Genomic DNA, 17,499 nt, shown 5'->3' on the forward strand with positions numbered 1-17,499 from the left:
AGAAATACATTTTGCCAGCTCAGTTAACACATTTTACCAAATGCAAGCTGAAAAAAGTTCAATTTTCAATGCATAGTGAAATAGCTTCACCGCAAACAGCTGTGAAAAAGATCCCTGTATCAACAATAAATGGGCTATATGTTTAAAACACTTATTGGGCAATATATTTAGAACAGACTGTTAAGCCACTGAAATTTTTTACCTAACAGGCTAGGGCTTATCATCAAATTGAATGGTCATTACATGTGTCAGAACCACCCATCCCCTTTCTCCTACTTTCAGGTAACAGCCAGTTGTCACTACAGTGGAAGCATTACAGCTCCAAAGTCCTCTGCAGCCCAGGGAGGCTGGTGCTGAATTCACCCCTGTCTCGCTGTCCTCTGAACCTATCTGCACCTGCACTGATGTCAAAGCAAGAGATGTTTGCAAAGCAGCAGGAATCATGTTTATGATTTTGATTCAGGGCAAAATCAAGGTTATATTTTTGTTTAGGCATAGCAAAATACTTCTTTAACACAGGACTCTGTAGGCTTCTAACTACTTCTGTTTGGAACCAGAAATGGTTTGCCAACACCCTATCTATCTGCACTACACATACTTGGAATTAATTCAAATTAAAATGACTTTGTGTCTATATGCATGAAATTGACCGTACAATGTTAATCCCTGATCTATTCATTGCAGCAAAACCACAGCCATATTTAATGCATAGGCTAAATTCCAGTCAACTTCAGCTGCAAGATTTTGAACTACAATTTTTCATCTTTGGTTTATAAGTAAAATGCAAAACAGCCATTTTCCTCAGACATCATTAATCACCTCATATTCATAATTTACGTGAGGTAATAATTTCAACAGGTTAAGATGGCTGCAAATAACCTGAAATAATTAAATGATTAATGATCTCTTAATTATTAACTGATCAGTTGATTTTTGTCACAGAGATTTAAACGTAAATGTACAGAATTTTTTCTTGGTTGCGTTTACATGCCATGGAAACAGTAAAGAACAAAGATCTCTCAGATCTCTTATTTTCCCTAAAAGGTTAAGTTCATAATTTTTTTTTATATTTTAAATAAATTTCCTTCCCAGAAATCCCAGGTCATGAAGTACCTGAAGCCTATTCTTGCCTCCCCTAAGTATTAGATTGTTGAGGGATGGAAGGTGTTGTAAGTTTTGAATTGGAGAAAAACTGCAGCTAAGTTTCAGCCTTAGATCAAATCAGTATTCTGAAGTTTTGCCAAAACTGTTTGGCAAATAAGATAACTATAAACTCATAAGTTATTTTTTGGGAGTGTAGAGTGGCATTTTAAATCCCAGTAAGGGATAAGAAGACTTTTCTTTTTTGTTTTCTTACAAAGGATTACACAATTAACTAAAAGAATGGGAACATGAAATTAAGTTTGGAAGTATCTGGTACTCTGGCCTTCTGTGGATATTTTGTAATACTTTTGCTGACATGTCTCAACCTAGATCTTCTGGCTCAGCTTCCAAATTCCAAGTTCTCCACCTCCATGTCATCTGCTGCTTCCTCCCTTTTGCGTGAATATGAAGAACTATAATCTTGTCACTTCCTGTATGACATTACAGGTCTTCATCCAATCCCTATGACCAAGACTTGAGTAACACTCTTCATCAAAACCATCTCTGTAGAATGTGTAAAGTATTCACTGCAGAATGAAAACGGACAAGTTCCAGTACGGTTTCCATTCGCAGTGTCTCCCTTTTTGAAAAATGCAAGTAATTGTATTCTTGAATGATAATTTTCAACTCCAGATTTACTAAAAGCAAATTTACTTAAATGCAAGGTGGAGGGAGAAAGGAACCCACCCCCATCACTGTTTAGAAGGAAACAATTTTGGTCTATTACAATTACCTTATATTCCAGGGCAATCTTTTTCTCAAACAGACAGTAAAAATAAGGATCTACACTTTTCCAAAATGCAGGTCTGCCTTAAACTTGATCACCTATGAAATTATTGAATGTTAAATGCACATTCAGTACTGTCCACAGAGAAATACTGGCAAATCCCAACTCAATGAATTCGCATTATAGCTCTTTTCCTGTCCAATCCACTTAGAAGACCAACCTTCCAAAGAGCTACAAGGTGACCAACAAAATCCTTAAGAATTAGCAATATCATCACAGAATCACAGAATGGTAGGGGTTGGAAGGGACCTTGAAAGATCATCTAGTCCAACCCACTTGCCAGAGCAGGACCACCTAGAGTAGGTCACACAGGAACACATTCAAGTGGGTTTAGAATGTCACCAGAGAAGGAGACTCCACCACCTCTCTGGGCAGCCTGTTCCAGTGCTCAGCGAACCTCACAGTGAAAAAGTTTTTCCTTAGATTAACGTGGAACCTCCTATGCTCCAGCTTGCACCCGTTACCCTTTGTCCTATCATTGGCCATCACTAAGGAGGGCCTGGCTCCATCCTCCTGACAATTGTCCTTTACGTATTTATAAACATTAATGAGGTCACCCCTCAGTCTCCTCCACACTCAAGAGATCCAGCTCCCTCAGCCTTTCATCATAAAGGAGATGTTCCATGCCCTTAACCATCTTTGTGGCTCTGCACTGGACTCTTTGAGCATGTTGTTGTTGGCTTTGGATTTGCGTAACTATTGAGAGGAGGGAGATACACCAGTGGAAGTGATAAACAAAAGAAAACTACAGTAGTCACAGTTGTACTGAAAAAACCCACACACATACATAAACTGACACACTACACTACAGCAGAGCTTGCAATAATGTTTGCTTGGGGATCATGCTGATATAACCTCACATTTATCTTTAAACATGTGTCTCCCATCCTCATTACACTGCATTTGCAAAAGCCCAGGAGCACAGCTGTCAGTGAGGACTAGTTGAGACTAACAATCAAAATGAGTTACACTCCAAAAGCTGCCCCTTTTGCCAGTCTCCCACAATTCTGTCTTCTAACCAGAGCACCATACCACACTTTCACCAGTAGCGCAGCAGCTGCATCAGCACATCTTAACCTATACAGACCGGAGACAGACTTTCCGTTTTAATTTTTCCTAATGTAGAGTGAACAGCTTCAGTGTAACACCAGTTCTGAACAGCCTATTCAGAGTCACATCAAGGGTTGATTTGACTCACACATGTTCTGCTTACATCTTCAAAAGCTGAAATCAGCTTGCCTTCTTTTCCCCAGTTTACTTTTTTTTTTCCCCTCCACTTTAGTGAGATCAGAAATGCTTACACAGCAAAGAGATTTCACAAGCTTTGAAGCCAAAGGTATCATAGGCCTTGCTCTATTTTTAGGAGACAGTACAGGAAAAAAAAAGGAAAAGGAAGAAGAGATGTACAAAATGGTGAATTTCCATTCAGAATAGGTTTTCTATTAGTTTTATGAAATATAAAAAGACGATTGTAGTCTTCTTATGGCTCTTAATTTACAAAGGATTCCAATTATGAACATAGTTCTATAAATTTAAAAAAAAAAAAAAGAACAGAAAATAGGGGAAAAGAAAAGCTGATTTCTACAGCACTCAAAAGTTAGGAAGTACTGTACTTCAGATGTCTTCTACCCCATATATGTCTAAATCATTCCTTCCTCACAATTGTTTTCTGTCTCCTTTTTTACGTATACTACCATCAAGGCCACAGCTAAGCGCTGGAACTATGCAGCATCAAACCTTCCCCAGAATACTGGAAGAGGACAAGCATGTCCAAGAGACAGAAATAATGTAGATGAGCTAGTAGTTGCAAATACATGTAATTTCTTAAATACTTTGCAATACAAGTTTTGCTCATTCATCATATTCCCCTAAACCACACATCAAAAGCTTGATGAATCATTTCCTAGGGGCAAATCAATCACACTTCATTTTCACCTTTCTACTGTTTAATGTACTTTCCTAGGTCTCAAACATACAAAGCACTGAGTGACTAATACTTCACATAAAAAATTAATACTTCAAGGATCAAAAGTATTAAATTTCTTTACTATTTTCCTTTCATTTCCTAAACTTTTCAAATTTCAAGTTTTTCAGCCAACCACTACCAGTCAACCTGGATAGAATGTGCAACATGTGACTGCTGAGAAAGAAGTTTTCAAAGTTGCACAGGGAACCTGGGGAATGAAACAGAACCGGAAATCGGTATTCTAGCCATTTTTTCTTCTTGTGAAATAACAAGCCCAAGTCCTGCATAAATGTGTATTAAATATAAATTTGCCCTAAAAAAGTAACAAATTAATTTAGTCTCTTGCTTGCTGAAGACTGATCTGGGAGATTACGCCTGATATTCCAGGATTAGAGACTTCATTTATTGTTCTTTTTCACTGCAGAGTTTCTAATCTTCTAATGATTTAGATTGGGAAATTGTTCCAGATCTCTCATCCTGTGAGGTTGTTTTGTCTGGTTGGCTTTTGTTTTTTGTTTGGTTGGTTGTTGTTTTTTTTTTTAAAAGAGATTGAATTTTCATTGACAGATACTCTCCTAAAACCATGTGACAGTTTTGTCACAGCCTGGTTATATAAAACGTGGCCAAACAACCAAGCAACAGGCGTGCACACACAACATGGTTTCGTAACAAAGAAAAAAATTCTCATCCTTCCACTATGAACAAACACAAAATAAAGTGTGTTGTAAGTCTAATTTCCAGGCAACAGAAAACTTAAAAATAACAAATCTTGTCGAGGTCTAGGATTATGGTACAAAGTGCCATAATTCTGTCATAAAGATATTTCCTTTTGTTCTTATTATGAGTGTAATAGCTAATATCTGCATTCACTGCTTGTACACAAATATATGTTTCTAAGGGAAAAAAGCCCAGTGGTTATATAGTTATTTCTATGTTTCTATTGTGTATTATCCTGTTACATATGATATCTTAATTTAGTCTTTATAGATATATTTATATCTTATATTTTAGTATTTAGAACATTACTAAAGTTACGGATGTGTGGAAATGCCCAAGAGGATTGTCCTGTCTTCTGTGATGTTCTGTCTCCAGATTTCCTGGCTCTGTTTATGTGGATGGCATGAATTCAATCCGCATATCATTTTAAATTCAGAAATCAAAAGCAGAAAGTCTATCTAAATGAGAATTAAGACATATATCAACACTATCATCCCTGTCCCCCTAGTTTTCTATTCCTGCCTACACACAGTTCAATGTAATTTCAAAGTCAGAAACAGATTATTTATTAAATTCTAGTGGAGAACTTATTAGTTGATGGATTGATTATATTCATAGACTCTTCAAACGACTAGAGTAAAACTATCAATTATAAACTTCACATCTGTCAGTCCTGTACCTGATTATCATAGTAAACGCCATACCTTACTTTTGCCAAGCTGTCTGAATCTCTTGGTATCTCAATCTCCCTCCTTTTACACTGTCCTGTCTCTTAGTAACTTTCTTGACTACTAAAAATTTTCCATAAAAACTCTGGACTAGCTCTAAATTAGAACAACAATATATCAACTCCTATAAAACTCAAGCAAGTAATTGCCCCCCCCCCCCCCCCCCCCCCCCTTTATTTTAGCCCCACAATTTTCACTACTCATTTAAACAGATTCTGGATTGTGCAAGATAGCTTGAATAACCATATCATTGAGGTTTCAACTCATTCAGCTAGAACAAGCAACCCATTACACAGTTACAGAAAGAGAATCACATAATGCTAACAGCTTCAAGTGTTTGAGATACCACAAAAAAAAAGCCAGGGAACACACATGCATGCTCCCTTTTGGAAGCAAGGGCACAAGATGCTGCTGCAAGAGAATCCTGCTGCTGCCCCTGTGGCAACCACAGTGCATGTAGGTCAAAACTGGACCTCACATAAATGCCCCTGGAGTTCTTCCAGGAACGCCCTGACAGAAAAAGTGGAGGTCTGGCAAAATTTGAAAATGGGATTCTCCAAAAATAAAGATGACAAGGAAACGTCTCAGATTTAATGAAGTAAAATGCCACCCCAGAAAGGATGTTACCACAGACAGTTTTCAAAAAAACCCTGTCTCAGTCTTTATTCATAGTGTCTCTTGATTGAACCAACGGTTGTCTTTTAAAACAGCTTGCTCCACTTGTGCTGGCTATGAGATATGGCAACCACACCAATTTCAGCATATTCCCCAGTGGCCTGTTAAAAGATTACTTAACCATATGCCATATTTGCACAAATCATGCTGGAAAGAGCTGAAGTAGTCAAGTCAAAATGTACTTAATGCAGACCTTCGTCCTGACAAATGAACTTCTGATGTCAGCCCAGTTCCTAATTCTGAAATTTGTGTTATAGTACAGAAAGACAAAAGTTTACCAAAAATTTCACTTGGTAATGAAAACATCAAGCCCTGCAAATGCTGCAGTCAGGACAAAAGTTCAGGACCCAGCTCTACTCTTGCATTGATTATGCAATAAACTTCCACGGCCTGATCAAGCCTATCTGTCACAACGCTAGGTAGAAGTAGGCCAAAACAAAACTGTTCCTCCCTAGTGGCAGTGAAGTAACGTGACAGAGTCCCTTATCTAAACCACTAGTAATTCTCTTCTTTGGGCATTTGCAGTGTTGCCATTTTGTATGGAAACCCAGATGAATTCCTTCCTACCACTCTTGTGTCATCTAGAAAGCAGCTGTACATAAATAGCTATCAATGTAGTCTTATTGAACTTTGCTGCATTTCGCTCTATTTTTATTTAACCTTTTATCATATACCCAACAGCTAGTTATATCTTATCATTTTCTCCTCCAAGGTCCATTCCAAAGCCTTGCTTGTTGCTGCAGTTCAGAATTAAGACAATTAAAATTGCCTCAATCTTTTGCAATAACAATATAGTACTTTTTCTAAAAAGCAGGTATTATAACATTGCTATCACCAGATCTTCAAAATATATTAAAATATTTGTGATGGCCTGTGGCAGTGCTTTCAGAATTCTTGCAGATTAGCAAGCCTCTAAAGCACTCCGTCTCCCTAACTTGAACATTAAGCTACTTGAAATTCTGCTTTCACAGTGACTAGGATTTTACACCTTTCCCCCACACTGAATTTTCTGATGTATGACATATGTATAACAGGATAAACTGAGACAAAGTATTAAACTATGCTTTTGTCCCTACCTGTATGTAAGTGACATATATAGTGAAAGGTAATATACATCTTATATGTCACCAAATATCTTTGGGAAGCTGAAGTTTTTAAATACCAAACAATTCCCCACTGATACAGCAGTGCTACACAGTCTAAAATACCTTTCTAAAAATATAAACAAGATGCACCCTCCCACAACATTACATGGCATGTCTCCTTTCACTTTGATTTCTCTTCAGGTTCTAATGCAGTATTATTGCAGATTACAGAGGTATAATCCTAAAGCTTCCTTAATTTTAGTGGTTAATGATAAAAGAATATCTATAGGTGTCTGTCTACTGAATCTTTTAGGCACCATATGTATCTTTGGCAACTTTCATATTGTGTTTTCCAGGTGCTTAGATTTCTCTCAGCAAGTATTTAATTCTGCCCATCTTTACCCTTTTAGTGTCTGTGGTGATTTGTACTGCAAAGGCAGTGTTCTGTGCCAGGTCCTCACAGACTGATAGAAAGCCACAATTCTTTCTGCCTAGCTCTTTAAAGTAAGAAGATCCTCTGATGTCTTTTTGGGTAGCTAACAGCGTCTTTTGTCAGTCCAAATTGATATACACTGTGCTTTACCACCCAGTTTTACAAAACTACTTCATTCCCAATGATTTTGCATTTCGTTTCACGTTTAGTGCAGGCTGGCCCATCTCTACCTTAGAAGTAAATCCAAGTATTTTCTAAAGCAGCCACAGGTCACAAAACAAAACTGAACTGAACAAGCAAGCTTCTAAGTGGGACACAAATAACAAATTTATTTCAATCTGCTCATTAGAGCCCCAGCATGTCTCAGCTTTCTTTTCTCTCCAGGACCTGTACACCCAAGGTCTGACAACCTCCTCCAAATTTAATAATTGCTGACTTTTTAATATTTATCACAATGTATAAAAGCTTTTCTTCTTTGTATCCATAAAAAAAACCTGGTGAAATGAAGAAAGAGGAAAAGCACAAAATTAGAACTACATTCCATGAAAAAGAAAAACATATACATGCAATGCCTATATATTTATGCAGATACATTCTTCTAGACATCATCTGAATAAAACCTAAGCATGTCTCCCTTGCTGTAACTGGACCTTCATGTACTTTCATTGATGTAATCAAATATTTCCCTGAATTTTTTCTCACCATACTGTATTGTCTTGACTCTTTGCATGACAAAATAGCGTTTAGATACACACCCTCTATTATGAGGGCAATGTTTTGGGTTTTTTGTTTTGTTTTTATTTTTTTAATGAAAACCAACTTTTCTGCCATGATTGTTAACAGATGTTAATTATAGCGTTACTGCAGCATTGACTTCTTTTGTACAGGGATTTTTGCCTTTATCAGTGCAAGGAAGAGGAAAGGATATGAACTATTTTTCCCCTGGTACATCCTACCTATTATGCGTCTTCAAGGGACATCTGAGCAGATCTTGACATCAAACAAACCCTAGAATGAAAGCTGCCTCTTCTAATTAGTTTCACAGTAAAGTTATCTATGCTTCCTGCTGAATCAAATCCATATGAGGTTCAGAACTCTGGCACTCCAATAAATTTCATATAGATCCTGAGACCAAACAATTCATACTTTTATGGACAAATAATAATGTCTCAATAAATCTCATTTAACTAGGCTTTACTGCCACTGTTTAGCTGCATATGTCAAGACAACAAAAAGATTAAATTCTCAAGCATTTTTACTTCTGTATTTATATATTTCAATTTAATTTTATGTATATTAGGATTTACTTTTACAAGTGTGATGTTGTTTACACGCACATACGCACAGTCTCACAACCACTGCTTCTTACTGTTGCAAAACTGCTAATGGACTTAATGGTTCTATCAGCTACGGATCTACACATGAAAAGTCACGTTCTGTATTTATCTGAGAATAAAGCAAGGTTTCTCATCAGAAAACATAACCCGCTTCCTATTCATGGTCAGAAAGCCTAGCTATTTCCATCATTGTGAAGGAAACCTATTCTGGACAGCAGCAATATGGAAATGAAATGAGAAATAGTCATTTTGTACCCAAGGTAACACAGATCACCTAGTCCCCAACTTCCTTTACACAAACTTCAATATAGGAATGCAGGAAGTTGCTGCTGCTTAGAGGAAGCAAGTGTGACACAGCTCCTGAATCCACTTTGCTGCCTTTTCTAAAGCACTTAATGAAATGCAACTGGTCTTGTATTATCATTTGAAGAGGCAGGAACGAGGTGACACAATGCAAAGTCCTCACATCCTTCCACTGCCTTCCTGTCACAGCTTCTCACTGCTTTTGCTCTATTCCTCTTGTATCATATCACCTCAAACCTAAAAAAGATAAATCGTATGCATAAAAGTTTCCAGAAACTGTTGTATTCCACCTAGCCACTGCAGAATGATGCTTTTAAATATATCTAAAAATAATCAAAGCCACAGCCACAGCAACACCTACACATAAACACTTCATCACCACTACTTGTTATGTAAGTTCAAATTTTGGCAGTGGTTTATAAGGAATACACTTGGCCGTATCCTGAGTTGGTTAAACTACAGCACAAACAAAATATCTTGGGTAATTAGTATTTTTGCATTTCTACCACCATGATTCACATAACTTGATCCCTTATATAGAGACAGTATAAAATATTCCTAGAGATGCTTTTCATTTCCAAGTTTATTTTTCTTTACACACTACAGCATGGAGAAAAAAGCCTGCTTCAAGAAATAGATTTCTTTTTTCTGCAAAGAAGACATGTATGCACAGGTTTGTTTTTTCTTAAAAACAAACAAACAAAAAAAAACCCCAAATGGACAATCCACCCCCTCCAGCTATTAAATAATTTATAAATATTTTTTTTAAAATAATAAAGCACAATTAGATTAAAAAAGTATATTCAACTTAAATTCCACATATTTATTCCCACTGGAATAATCCACTACTCTTTTCACAGAAATGAAATCACTGAAGTACACAGTGTCCTTTAATGACCAGTTCTAGGCAGATCCCATGTGTGATGGATATTACACGGGTACTGTGTCTCAGATTCAAGCAGAGCTGCATGGACCTCCAGCTATAAACTGTCCCTTTTCCTTTCCTGCTTTGCACCCCAAAAGAGAACAGCAGGCAACCAAGACGACATCTTTTTACGAGCCAAGCTGTGATTCAAACCTCAGAAAGGGGTTGCTGCCGAAGAGATGCAACCACTCAACCTCGTGACCAAAACCTGCTACTCTCAATGAAGTTCTAGATAAAGATCAAAGCATTAATCATGAGACCCCATCAAAACAAGCCTGTGGCAGCACTGCATTCCAATGACATTACTCGTGTTGCTCCAATTCCCATATTGTAGTGCTGGCACAGTAACATTAAAACAACTTACCAGCAGTCAGCAGTCTTTCAGTAACGTATTGCAGCCTGTTTTCAAACACATTTTACAGTAGTTGGAGGGCACTATTGTAGCTTCCTCCCTGCCCCCACCCCAGGTTTGGCTTTACTAGGCAAAAAAGAAGGATCTTTCCCTTCAGATAATTACTAGCAACACACAATGTAGCAGATGATCCCATATCACATGAAGGGTTGCTGTTGGGCAGCTCCCTTAGAAGGGGCTGCACTGCGCACCAGCTGATAAAAGAAACATTTGTATTACTGCTAACAAACATCATCAGTGAAACAGTAAACCACGAGTAGTCTTCAATGACACTTGCGTGATAAACATTCTCATCAAGATGCCAATAGATACACATTGTGTGCATCATCACATGAATCAGAATTTAAAAAAAACTTGAAAAAGTATCTAAAAGGATCTACTTTATGTCTCAGAAACAAACTTTCATCCTGTTTTCACATACTTATCTACACTAAGACCTCTGTATATGCTTGCAGACACTGCACTGGAATGGAAAGTGGATGCAGATGACATTAACACAGTGAGATAAAATGGCCTTTGTGAGAAGCAGGTGGGCACTCTGGAAATCAGAAAGAGGCTGTGAGCACATAAGCATGAGACTGACTTCAGGATTTGTTTTATGGTAATCAGGACTTTTAGTTTGTTTGTCTCCTGTCTACAGCTAAAGCAGGACAAATATAGATCTCTGAAGAGAAGTTTAAAGATAAATGATTTGTTTGAAAGAGATTCATGCAGAAGTGTGTTACAGCCAGCCAACAGAGATTAGAAAGGGCATGGGTTTGTCTAGGTCGAATTTAATTACCATCTGGGACTCTTACATTCAGTTTATGTAACAGACACCCTTACTAGCTCCTCTGCAGTCACTGCACCTCAAATTAATGTGAGGATAAACTCCTTTTCAAATCAATCTCTTCGCTCTTCTGTTTCAGTTATGTTTGGAAACATCAGTTTCATTTTCCCAGCAAGATACTCCCTTAATGTTAGTGCAAATCATTCATTGCCACATACTGAAGTGAGAGAACCAACCCTATTCATTCAGGTTCAGCTCTTGTCCTCCTGGGACCACAAGATAAAAGCCATGGCTCTACTGTGCATCGAGTAATCTAGAACTTGTAATTACTGTCACTGCAATTTCAAACACAGCTGTCCTCATCATAAAAGAAATAGATCCAAGCTCTGAATTACAAAATGCCCATAAATTTGTCCACACCAGTCTTAGCCAATGCATCAAATTTGAAATACTTACTTCTTATATAAATTAAAATTAAAATATGCAAAGTCTCTACCCTTCCAGTTGTGGCTTCCATCTGTATTTTACATTAAAACAGCCTTAGAAGAGTTCATATGGATCATTGTGAAAACCAAATGGCGCACAGCCAAACCACAGCATAGTGCAAAAGTAGGCCAGTCATCTGCACAGAGCCTGCTGTCATTAGAATCGATGACTGAAGTGTTGTGGAATATTTTACTTGATTCTAGTTAGAAATGTAGAACGACACTGCAGTCACTGCACAGCAAGATGGGACTTAATGCTCTAGGCAAGAAGCTGATTTTTTTTTTTTTTTAAGATAGAAATGAACCACTATAAAGAATATTTTTTCTAAAAGCTTGATGGTAATCCCTGAATTGATGCATCTCATGCATGCAATTAAAACAGAATATTTTTCAAAAGCAGTATTCAAATTACAAGGAAATTATTTCTGTAATTGTTGCTGTGTAGACTGGTTTAAATAAAGAAGCTTTTCTGCTCTTACAGCAATGACAACCAGTCTGTGGGGATACTAATGTTAAGTTTAGTTTCCCTTTTTTGTGTACTCTAGTTATTTTTATATTCCTGATAATTTTCGGCTTGTAAATATATTTTAAAAATAAGAATAGTGATCAAAAAGAGATAAAGTGTTATCATGTCATTTCCAGTTCACGCATTTCAAGCTTTTCTGCATGAACTGAAAGATATAATTGTCCTCTGCCTGTAAAGACAGCTGGTATGAACATGCAAATAAGGGTCACAGTAATTTCCAAAAGAGACAGGACTACTGTTGCATTGGGCATTGATCCCTTCACAATAACAGTCTAAAGTGTTGGTGGGGAAACACAATAAACTAAAAATTATTAATAAGTAAATCAAAACCTTGTAAGGAAATGTGAAAAAGGCTGTTTCCTGGAAAACAGTTCTCCAAAAAGTAATTTCATGTTCTTGAAGTTTACCACATAAAACTTATTTCCATCATAACACCACCATAAAGAAAGTCTAATTCTGATGATGAATTTGAAGCCTTGCTCTCTATGTAGTTTATAAGCTGTCAAATGTCAACAGCAAAAAAAAAAAAAGTATGTTTTTTATATACTATAAATCTGAAAGTAGTGATCACTTCAAATTGTAAAATTTTATATAGAGGTGTCTGAAATTAAATCTAAGAAAACAGTGGAAGGGATTTAAAACAAGAAAAAAATTCAGCTCACTTCACAGGGGGCTAGTCCCCAGATAGGGCTGGCTTTTTTTTTTTTTAGTGTTAAAACCTTGAATTATAATTTTCAAGACTGAAATTGGAGATTTCTGTTCAAGACTACTGAAGAATTAAAGTATTCTTGTGACTTGAATCTGGAAAATAGTGTTAATAATTTAACTGAGTATTTCAAACTCCTGGAGTTGGCTGTTGTGCAGAAAAGCCACTAATTTTAATTTCTGTTCCCAGAGAGGTTCATTCACCAGTATTATTGTGATGTCAAGCAGAGTAGAATGTACACAAAGAAAACAACTATGAATGCAGTTATGTAATTTTTAAATTCTAGTGTAAAACAAGATAGTCTTTTTATGCAAAATAGTTGTTGATGGCTTAACTGTTTTCCTACCTGTGATTTCTAAATTGTGTCAACATTCCCTTCATAAACCACACCATTTTGTTTAGTTTTCATAAGAGCACAAAAAATTTCTCACTGCCTTTCTTGCCAATAGCTCAGGTACATACGTGGTTACTATACTTGTGCATCTAGAACAGACTTCCATTCAAAACAACCTGATTATAGATTCAGCTGTTCTAATCTTGTAATGGATGCTCGTAGGGCATGTTCTCTGTATTCTTAGTTCTACAGTTTTGTTAAGTGAAAAAAATAAATGGAATATGTTGCTGAGTTTCCTCTGTATACATACCTCCTACATGGCAGAGGCCTTCTCTATTTATTAATACATTAGCTTTATGTAGAAACGAAAGGGGAAAAAAAACCTTAAACTGCAGGAAAATATAAGCATCTATTCACAGTCTTTCATTTGCAAATTCTATATTCCTATGCCTTTGTGAGAGGATGCAAGCTGCCTAACAGGCAAGGTATAAGAATGCTTTCCTGAACGTGTCAACTTATAAAGCCTGAGCAGTAGCCTGCCACAGCTACCCAATTGTACTACACAGTTTCCCTTCTCTTCCACATTTTATGCTGCCTTTTCAAGCCATTAACATTTTTTTTTCTTTTCCTTTCCCCCTTCTGAAAAGGAAACTGGTTCCTTTCTGTAGTGCCGTCCATCTGTGCTTGCATGGATTTTCTCCTTTTTGTACTAAGCAAATCCTCATCACTGCTTCAGTCTAACACCAGGTGCACCTCTCAAATATTTACAGTACATCAGAACAGTGCCTAGTGCAGGAAAACCCCAAACAGGACCACAGCTACAGAAAGCTTCCCATCTGAAAGACCTATTTATGCAGAGAGCTGGTCTGCCTACAACAGCGCAGCTCTTAGCATTTTTCAAGAATGATTTAAGGCATCCAGTCTTTTTGTACAGGATCTAGACAAAGTAGAAAAGCAGAAAGAAAAACTTCAAAGAGTTACGCACTTCCTTTACTGGCAGTACTGCCAGGCTGACACTGAACAGAGAGGCTATGCTTGTTAATGAAATGTGACTGTATTTATAAGATCAGGCCTTCAATTTTAATACTGTCAGCACAAGTCAATAGTACATGCAAAGAAGTGAATTCAAGTATTTTAAATATATTTTCAAAGACTCTCTGGGGAAAAAATACGTAATACACGTCACTCACCTGAAAAGACATTGGGGAATGTCTCTGCAGAAGCCTGCACCCCTGAGGACTTTCTTGAATGAGTCAAAGGCACTCTTTCCGTTTGAAATTTCTCTCTAAACCCCTTGTGCTCCAAGTACCCTGCAGAGCCCACCTTCTGCGTTATCTCGCATTTGTGATTAGATACCTCTTCTGTCCAGTCTGCAGAACGACTAAATAAACCTGCCAAACTAGCAGACCTCTGCTTCTTGATTGAGACTTTTTCTTTTTTGTGGAAGGACTCCTGCTTCCTTGTAAGAAGTGGACTCTGGGATGGGGAGGGTGAAGGTGAATGGTTGGGAGAACTCAGTTGCCTAGTTGTGGTTTTGATGTAACAAGGATTAATTAGATAGGGCTTAAAGCATCGGGAACCAAGCATCGGACTGCCTGCTGTCCCCTCGGAGGACAAAATGCCATTTTTCGTTTCCGTGGGTAAACCATTATGCAGGTCCTCTTGACTGGATGACAGAGTGTGTTTCCCTTCCTGAGTCTCAGCAGCATGATCACGGCCTGCATCTGAAATACCATCCTCTGTTACTGACCCCTGCAAATCAACAGCCTGCACTTCAGCAGTTTTAGTCTCAGCATCTGCTACCAAGGTTGAAAAAGGTTGTGCAGAGCTGTGTGTCTGAGACCTGTTTTCCACCACAGTTCTATTAAAATTATCTTCTGGTTCACTAGCTACAGCATTCACTCCAGAAATGAGCTGCTCCTGTTCCTCAATCAATAGCTTACGTTCTTGTGTTTCAAATAAGCCGTTACCAGGAGAGCCTGTGCCATTTACTGCTTCTTTCAGTTCACGTTCAGTTGCACAGGAGATGGGAACATTTTCTGCAATTTCAGATATCGCTGGGAAAGGCCCCTCAGTGTCTGGGCTCCTCTCTTTGTCAGTGGTAGTTACTGAAAGAAATCGTTCAAAATCTAAGGGGGCTGCCTGCGAATTAGCCATGTGCCGGCCCATTGTTTTGGTGACAAGGTCCTCAGTTCCAATGTTAATTGCCCCCTGCTGCTGCTGCTGCTGCAGTCTAATAGCTTGCTGGATATCAGAAAGCAAATCCTCTTGTTCTGTGGCTGAATGGAAACTGTATATATCTGTATCAGAGCCAGAGCTGGTCCTTTGTCCATCCTGTGTCTCGGCAGCAGCTGGGACAGTTTCATTTCTGATTTCAAAATGTTCAACATCTGTGTCCGAGAGACCCCCTTCATCTGCAGAGATGCTTATATCTGGAGTTTTGGTAAGAATTGAATGAGTACTGTCCAGCTCTCCAGCCTGCAAGGCCTGGCTTTCCAAAACATCCTCCCGTGAACTGCTATTCCCGTCTTTAGCCTTGGACAGATTTTTTCTTATCCTCAGATTTGAAAACACCGACGCCCTCGAATCTGACTTACCCTTCTTCTTACCGGATTCACTTCCTTTTGCATGTTTCCCCAGTCCCCTTCTGCTTCCCGATACCTTCTTTGTGCCATCTGTATCCTTGGGCCCAGAGGCATCCTCTCCTCCTTCGTGCACATCACCTGCGTTTTTCTTTAGCTTCCCATCCTGATTCCCCATGATTTTTCGCAGTGCAACACATTCAGCAATCAAGCCATGCTCCTGGATTTCATTCCTTTGGCCTGCCGGCGAGATCCTCTCTAGTGATCCAGGTTTGTTTTCAAGCGGTGGTGGTGCAAGTGAAGCAAATGCTTGCTGTGCCTCTCTCCCATCTGCTAGATCTGCCTTTTTGCATAATGTGCTGCTTGCACTGGGCTCCGCTGGGACATGCTCAGTACAGCACTGAGAGCTGCAGACAGCTCCTTCCAATGGCTGCTGTTCACAGAGTTGCCTGCTCTCCGGGCTTCTGCTGCACTCTTGTTTCTTTAGGAAGGATTCTGTGAAAAGTGTTTCCTTTATAAAAGTCACTTCTTTTTCCACGGTTTTTATTGCCTGCATTGCAAGCTCAGCTCGTCACCAAATCATCTATAATTTCAGGACTTCAAGTTTCTAAAGCAAAAAAGGAAAAAAAAAAAAGAAGAAGTTAAAGCAAAGTCCTTACTCTGCAATTGTTTACATGATTAAACTAATTACCTTGGAAAGAGAAATATTATGATTTTTTAATAGTTTATAAGGTGCTTAAGCATATGTTACTTTGACAGATGACAGTACCTCTGGTGATATACATGTTTATTTTTCAAAGGCCACCAAAACATAACATACAATTTTAAAAGGAGAGTCACTCTGACAGGAGACAGAAGAAAGATGATAAACAAAAAGTTCTTTCCACAGTTTTAAAGAGTTGCATTTAAAATTCAATGTATTATGGTAATTACACTACAAAATCACCTCCCACAATTTGTATTCTGAGAAGGTAGATACACTATTATTCCCAGAAGAATCAACTCATCAATATTAAAACACAACACCATTGTTTTCCCTGATAAGAACATCTGGCATGAAATAAGATAAAAAAACCAAGAAAAATAGCAGTATTCAAATGCTACTAAGGAAAAGGATACAGTAATGCATTCCTCTATTTCACCCTGTATATTTAATAATTGATTTAGACGCTGTCACTTGCTAACTATTTTGGAAGCTTGTGAAACAGTTTTAATCAGTTACTACTTCTCCATCTTTGATTTAGATGTATAAACATCAATACTTCATAAATATGCTTCCTGAACATCCAGACAGGTACTCCCTTCCACTTTTGAAACTGAGATTTAAAATAAATGGAATAGACAAAAAAGGCATAAGAATGCCAAATTGCCAAGTTGTATCAGTTCAGCAGTTCAATATCTTGGTTCAACACCAGCCAAGAAGAAATTAGATAGATTTTTGTTTATGATTTATCACCTCTAAGCTGCCTGGTCTATTAGGTTCAGTTTCTGTGAAATACTATGTATTCCTTACACCTCTGAGCTTCTTTACTAGCAATTTCCCTTTCATCAGAGATTGCCTAAAACACTACATCACTCCGGGGAAA

At 37.9% G+C, this 17,499-nt stretch overlaps 1 protein-coding gene across 1 annotated transcript in view; it reads right to left on the reverse strand.

Moving 5' to 3' along the window:
* FMN2 (formin 2) overlaps positions 1-16,091 on the reverse strand; it is a 160,531-nt gene extending 144,440 nt beyond the window's left edge. Inside the window, exon 1 of the mRNA XM_086460400.1 lies at positions 14,522-16,091. Within this exon, the coding sequence (XP_086316526.1) occupies positions 14,522-16,091 (1,570 nt within the window). The remainder of the gene's footprint in view (positions 1-14,521) is intronic.
* Positions 16,092-17,499: the final 1,408 nt, after the last annotated feature.

Source organism: Leptosomus discolor, chromosome 2 (assembly GCF_034619465.1).
Source record: "Leptosomus discolor isolate bLepDis1 chromosome 2, bLepDis1.hap2, whole genome shotgun sequence".
NCBI lineage: Eukaryota > Metazoa > Chordata > Aves > Leptosomiformes > Leptosomidae > Leptosomus > Leptosomus discolor.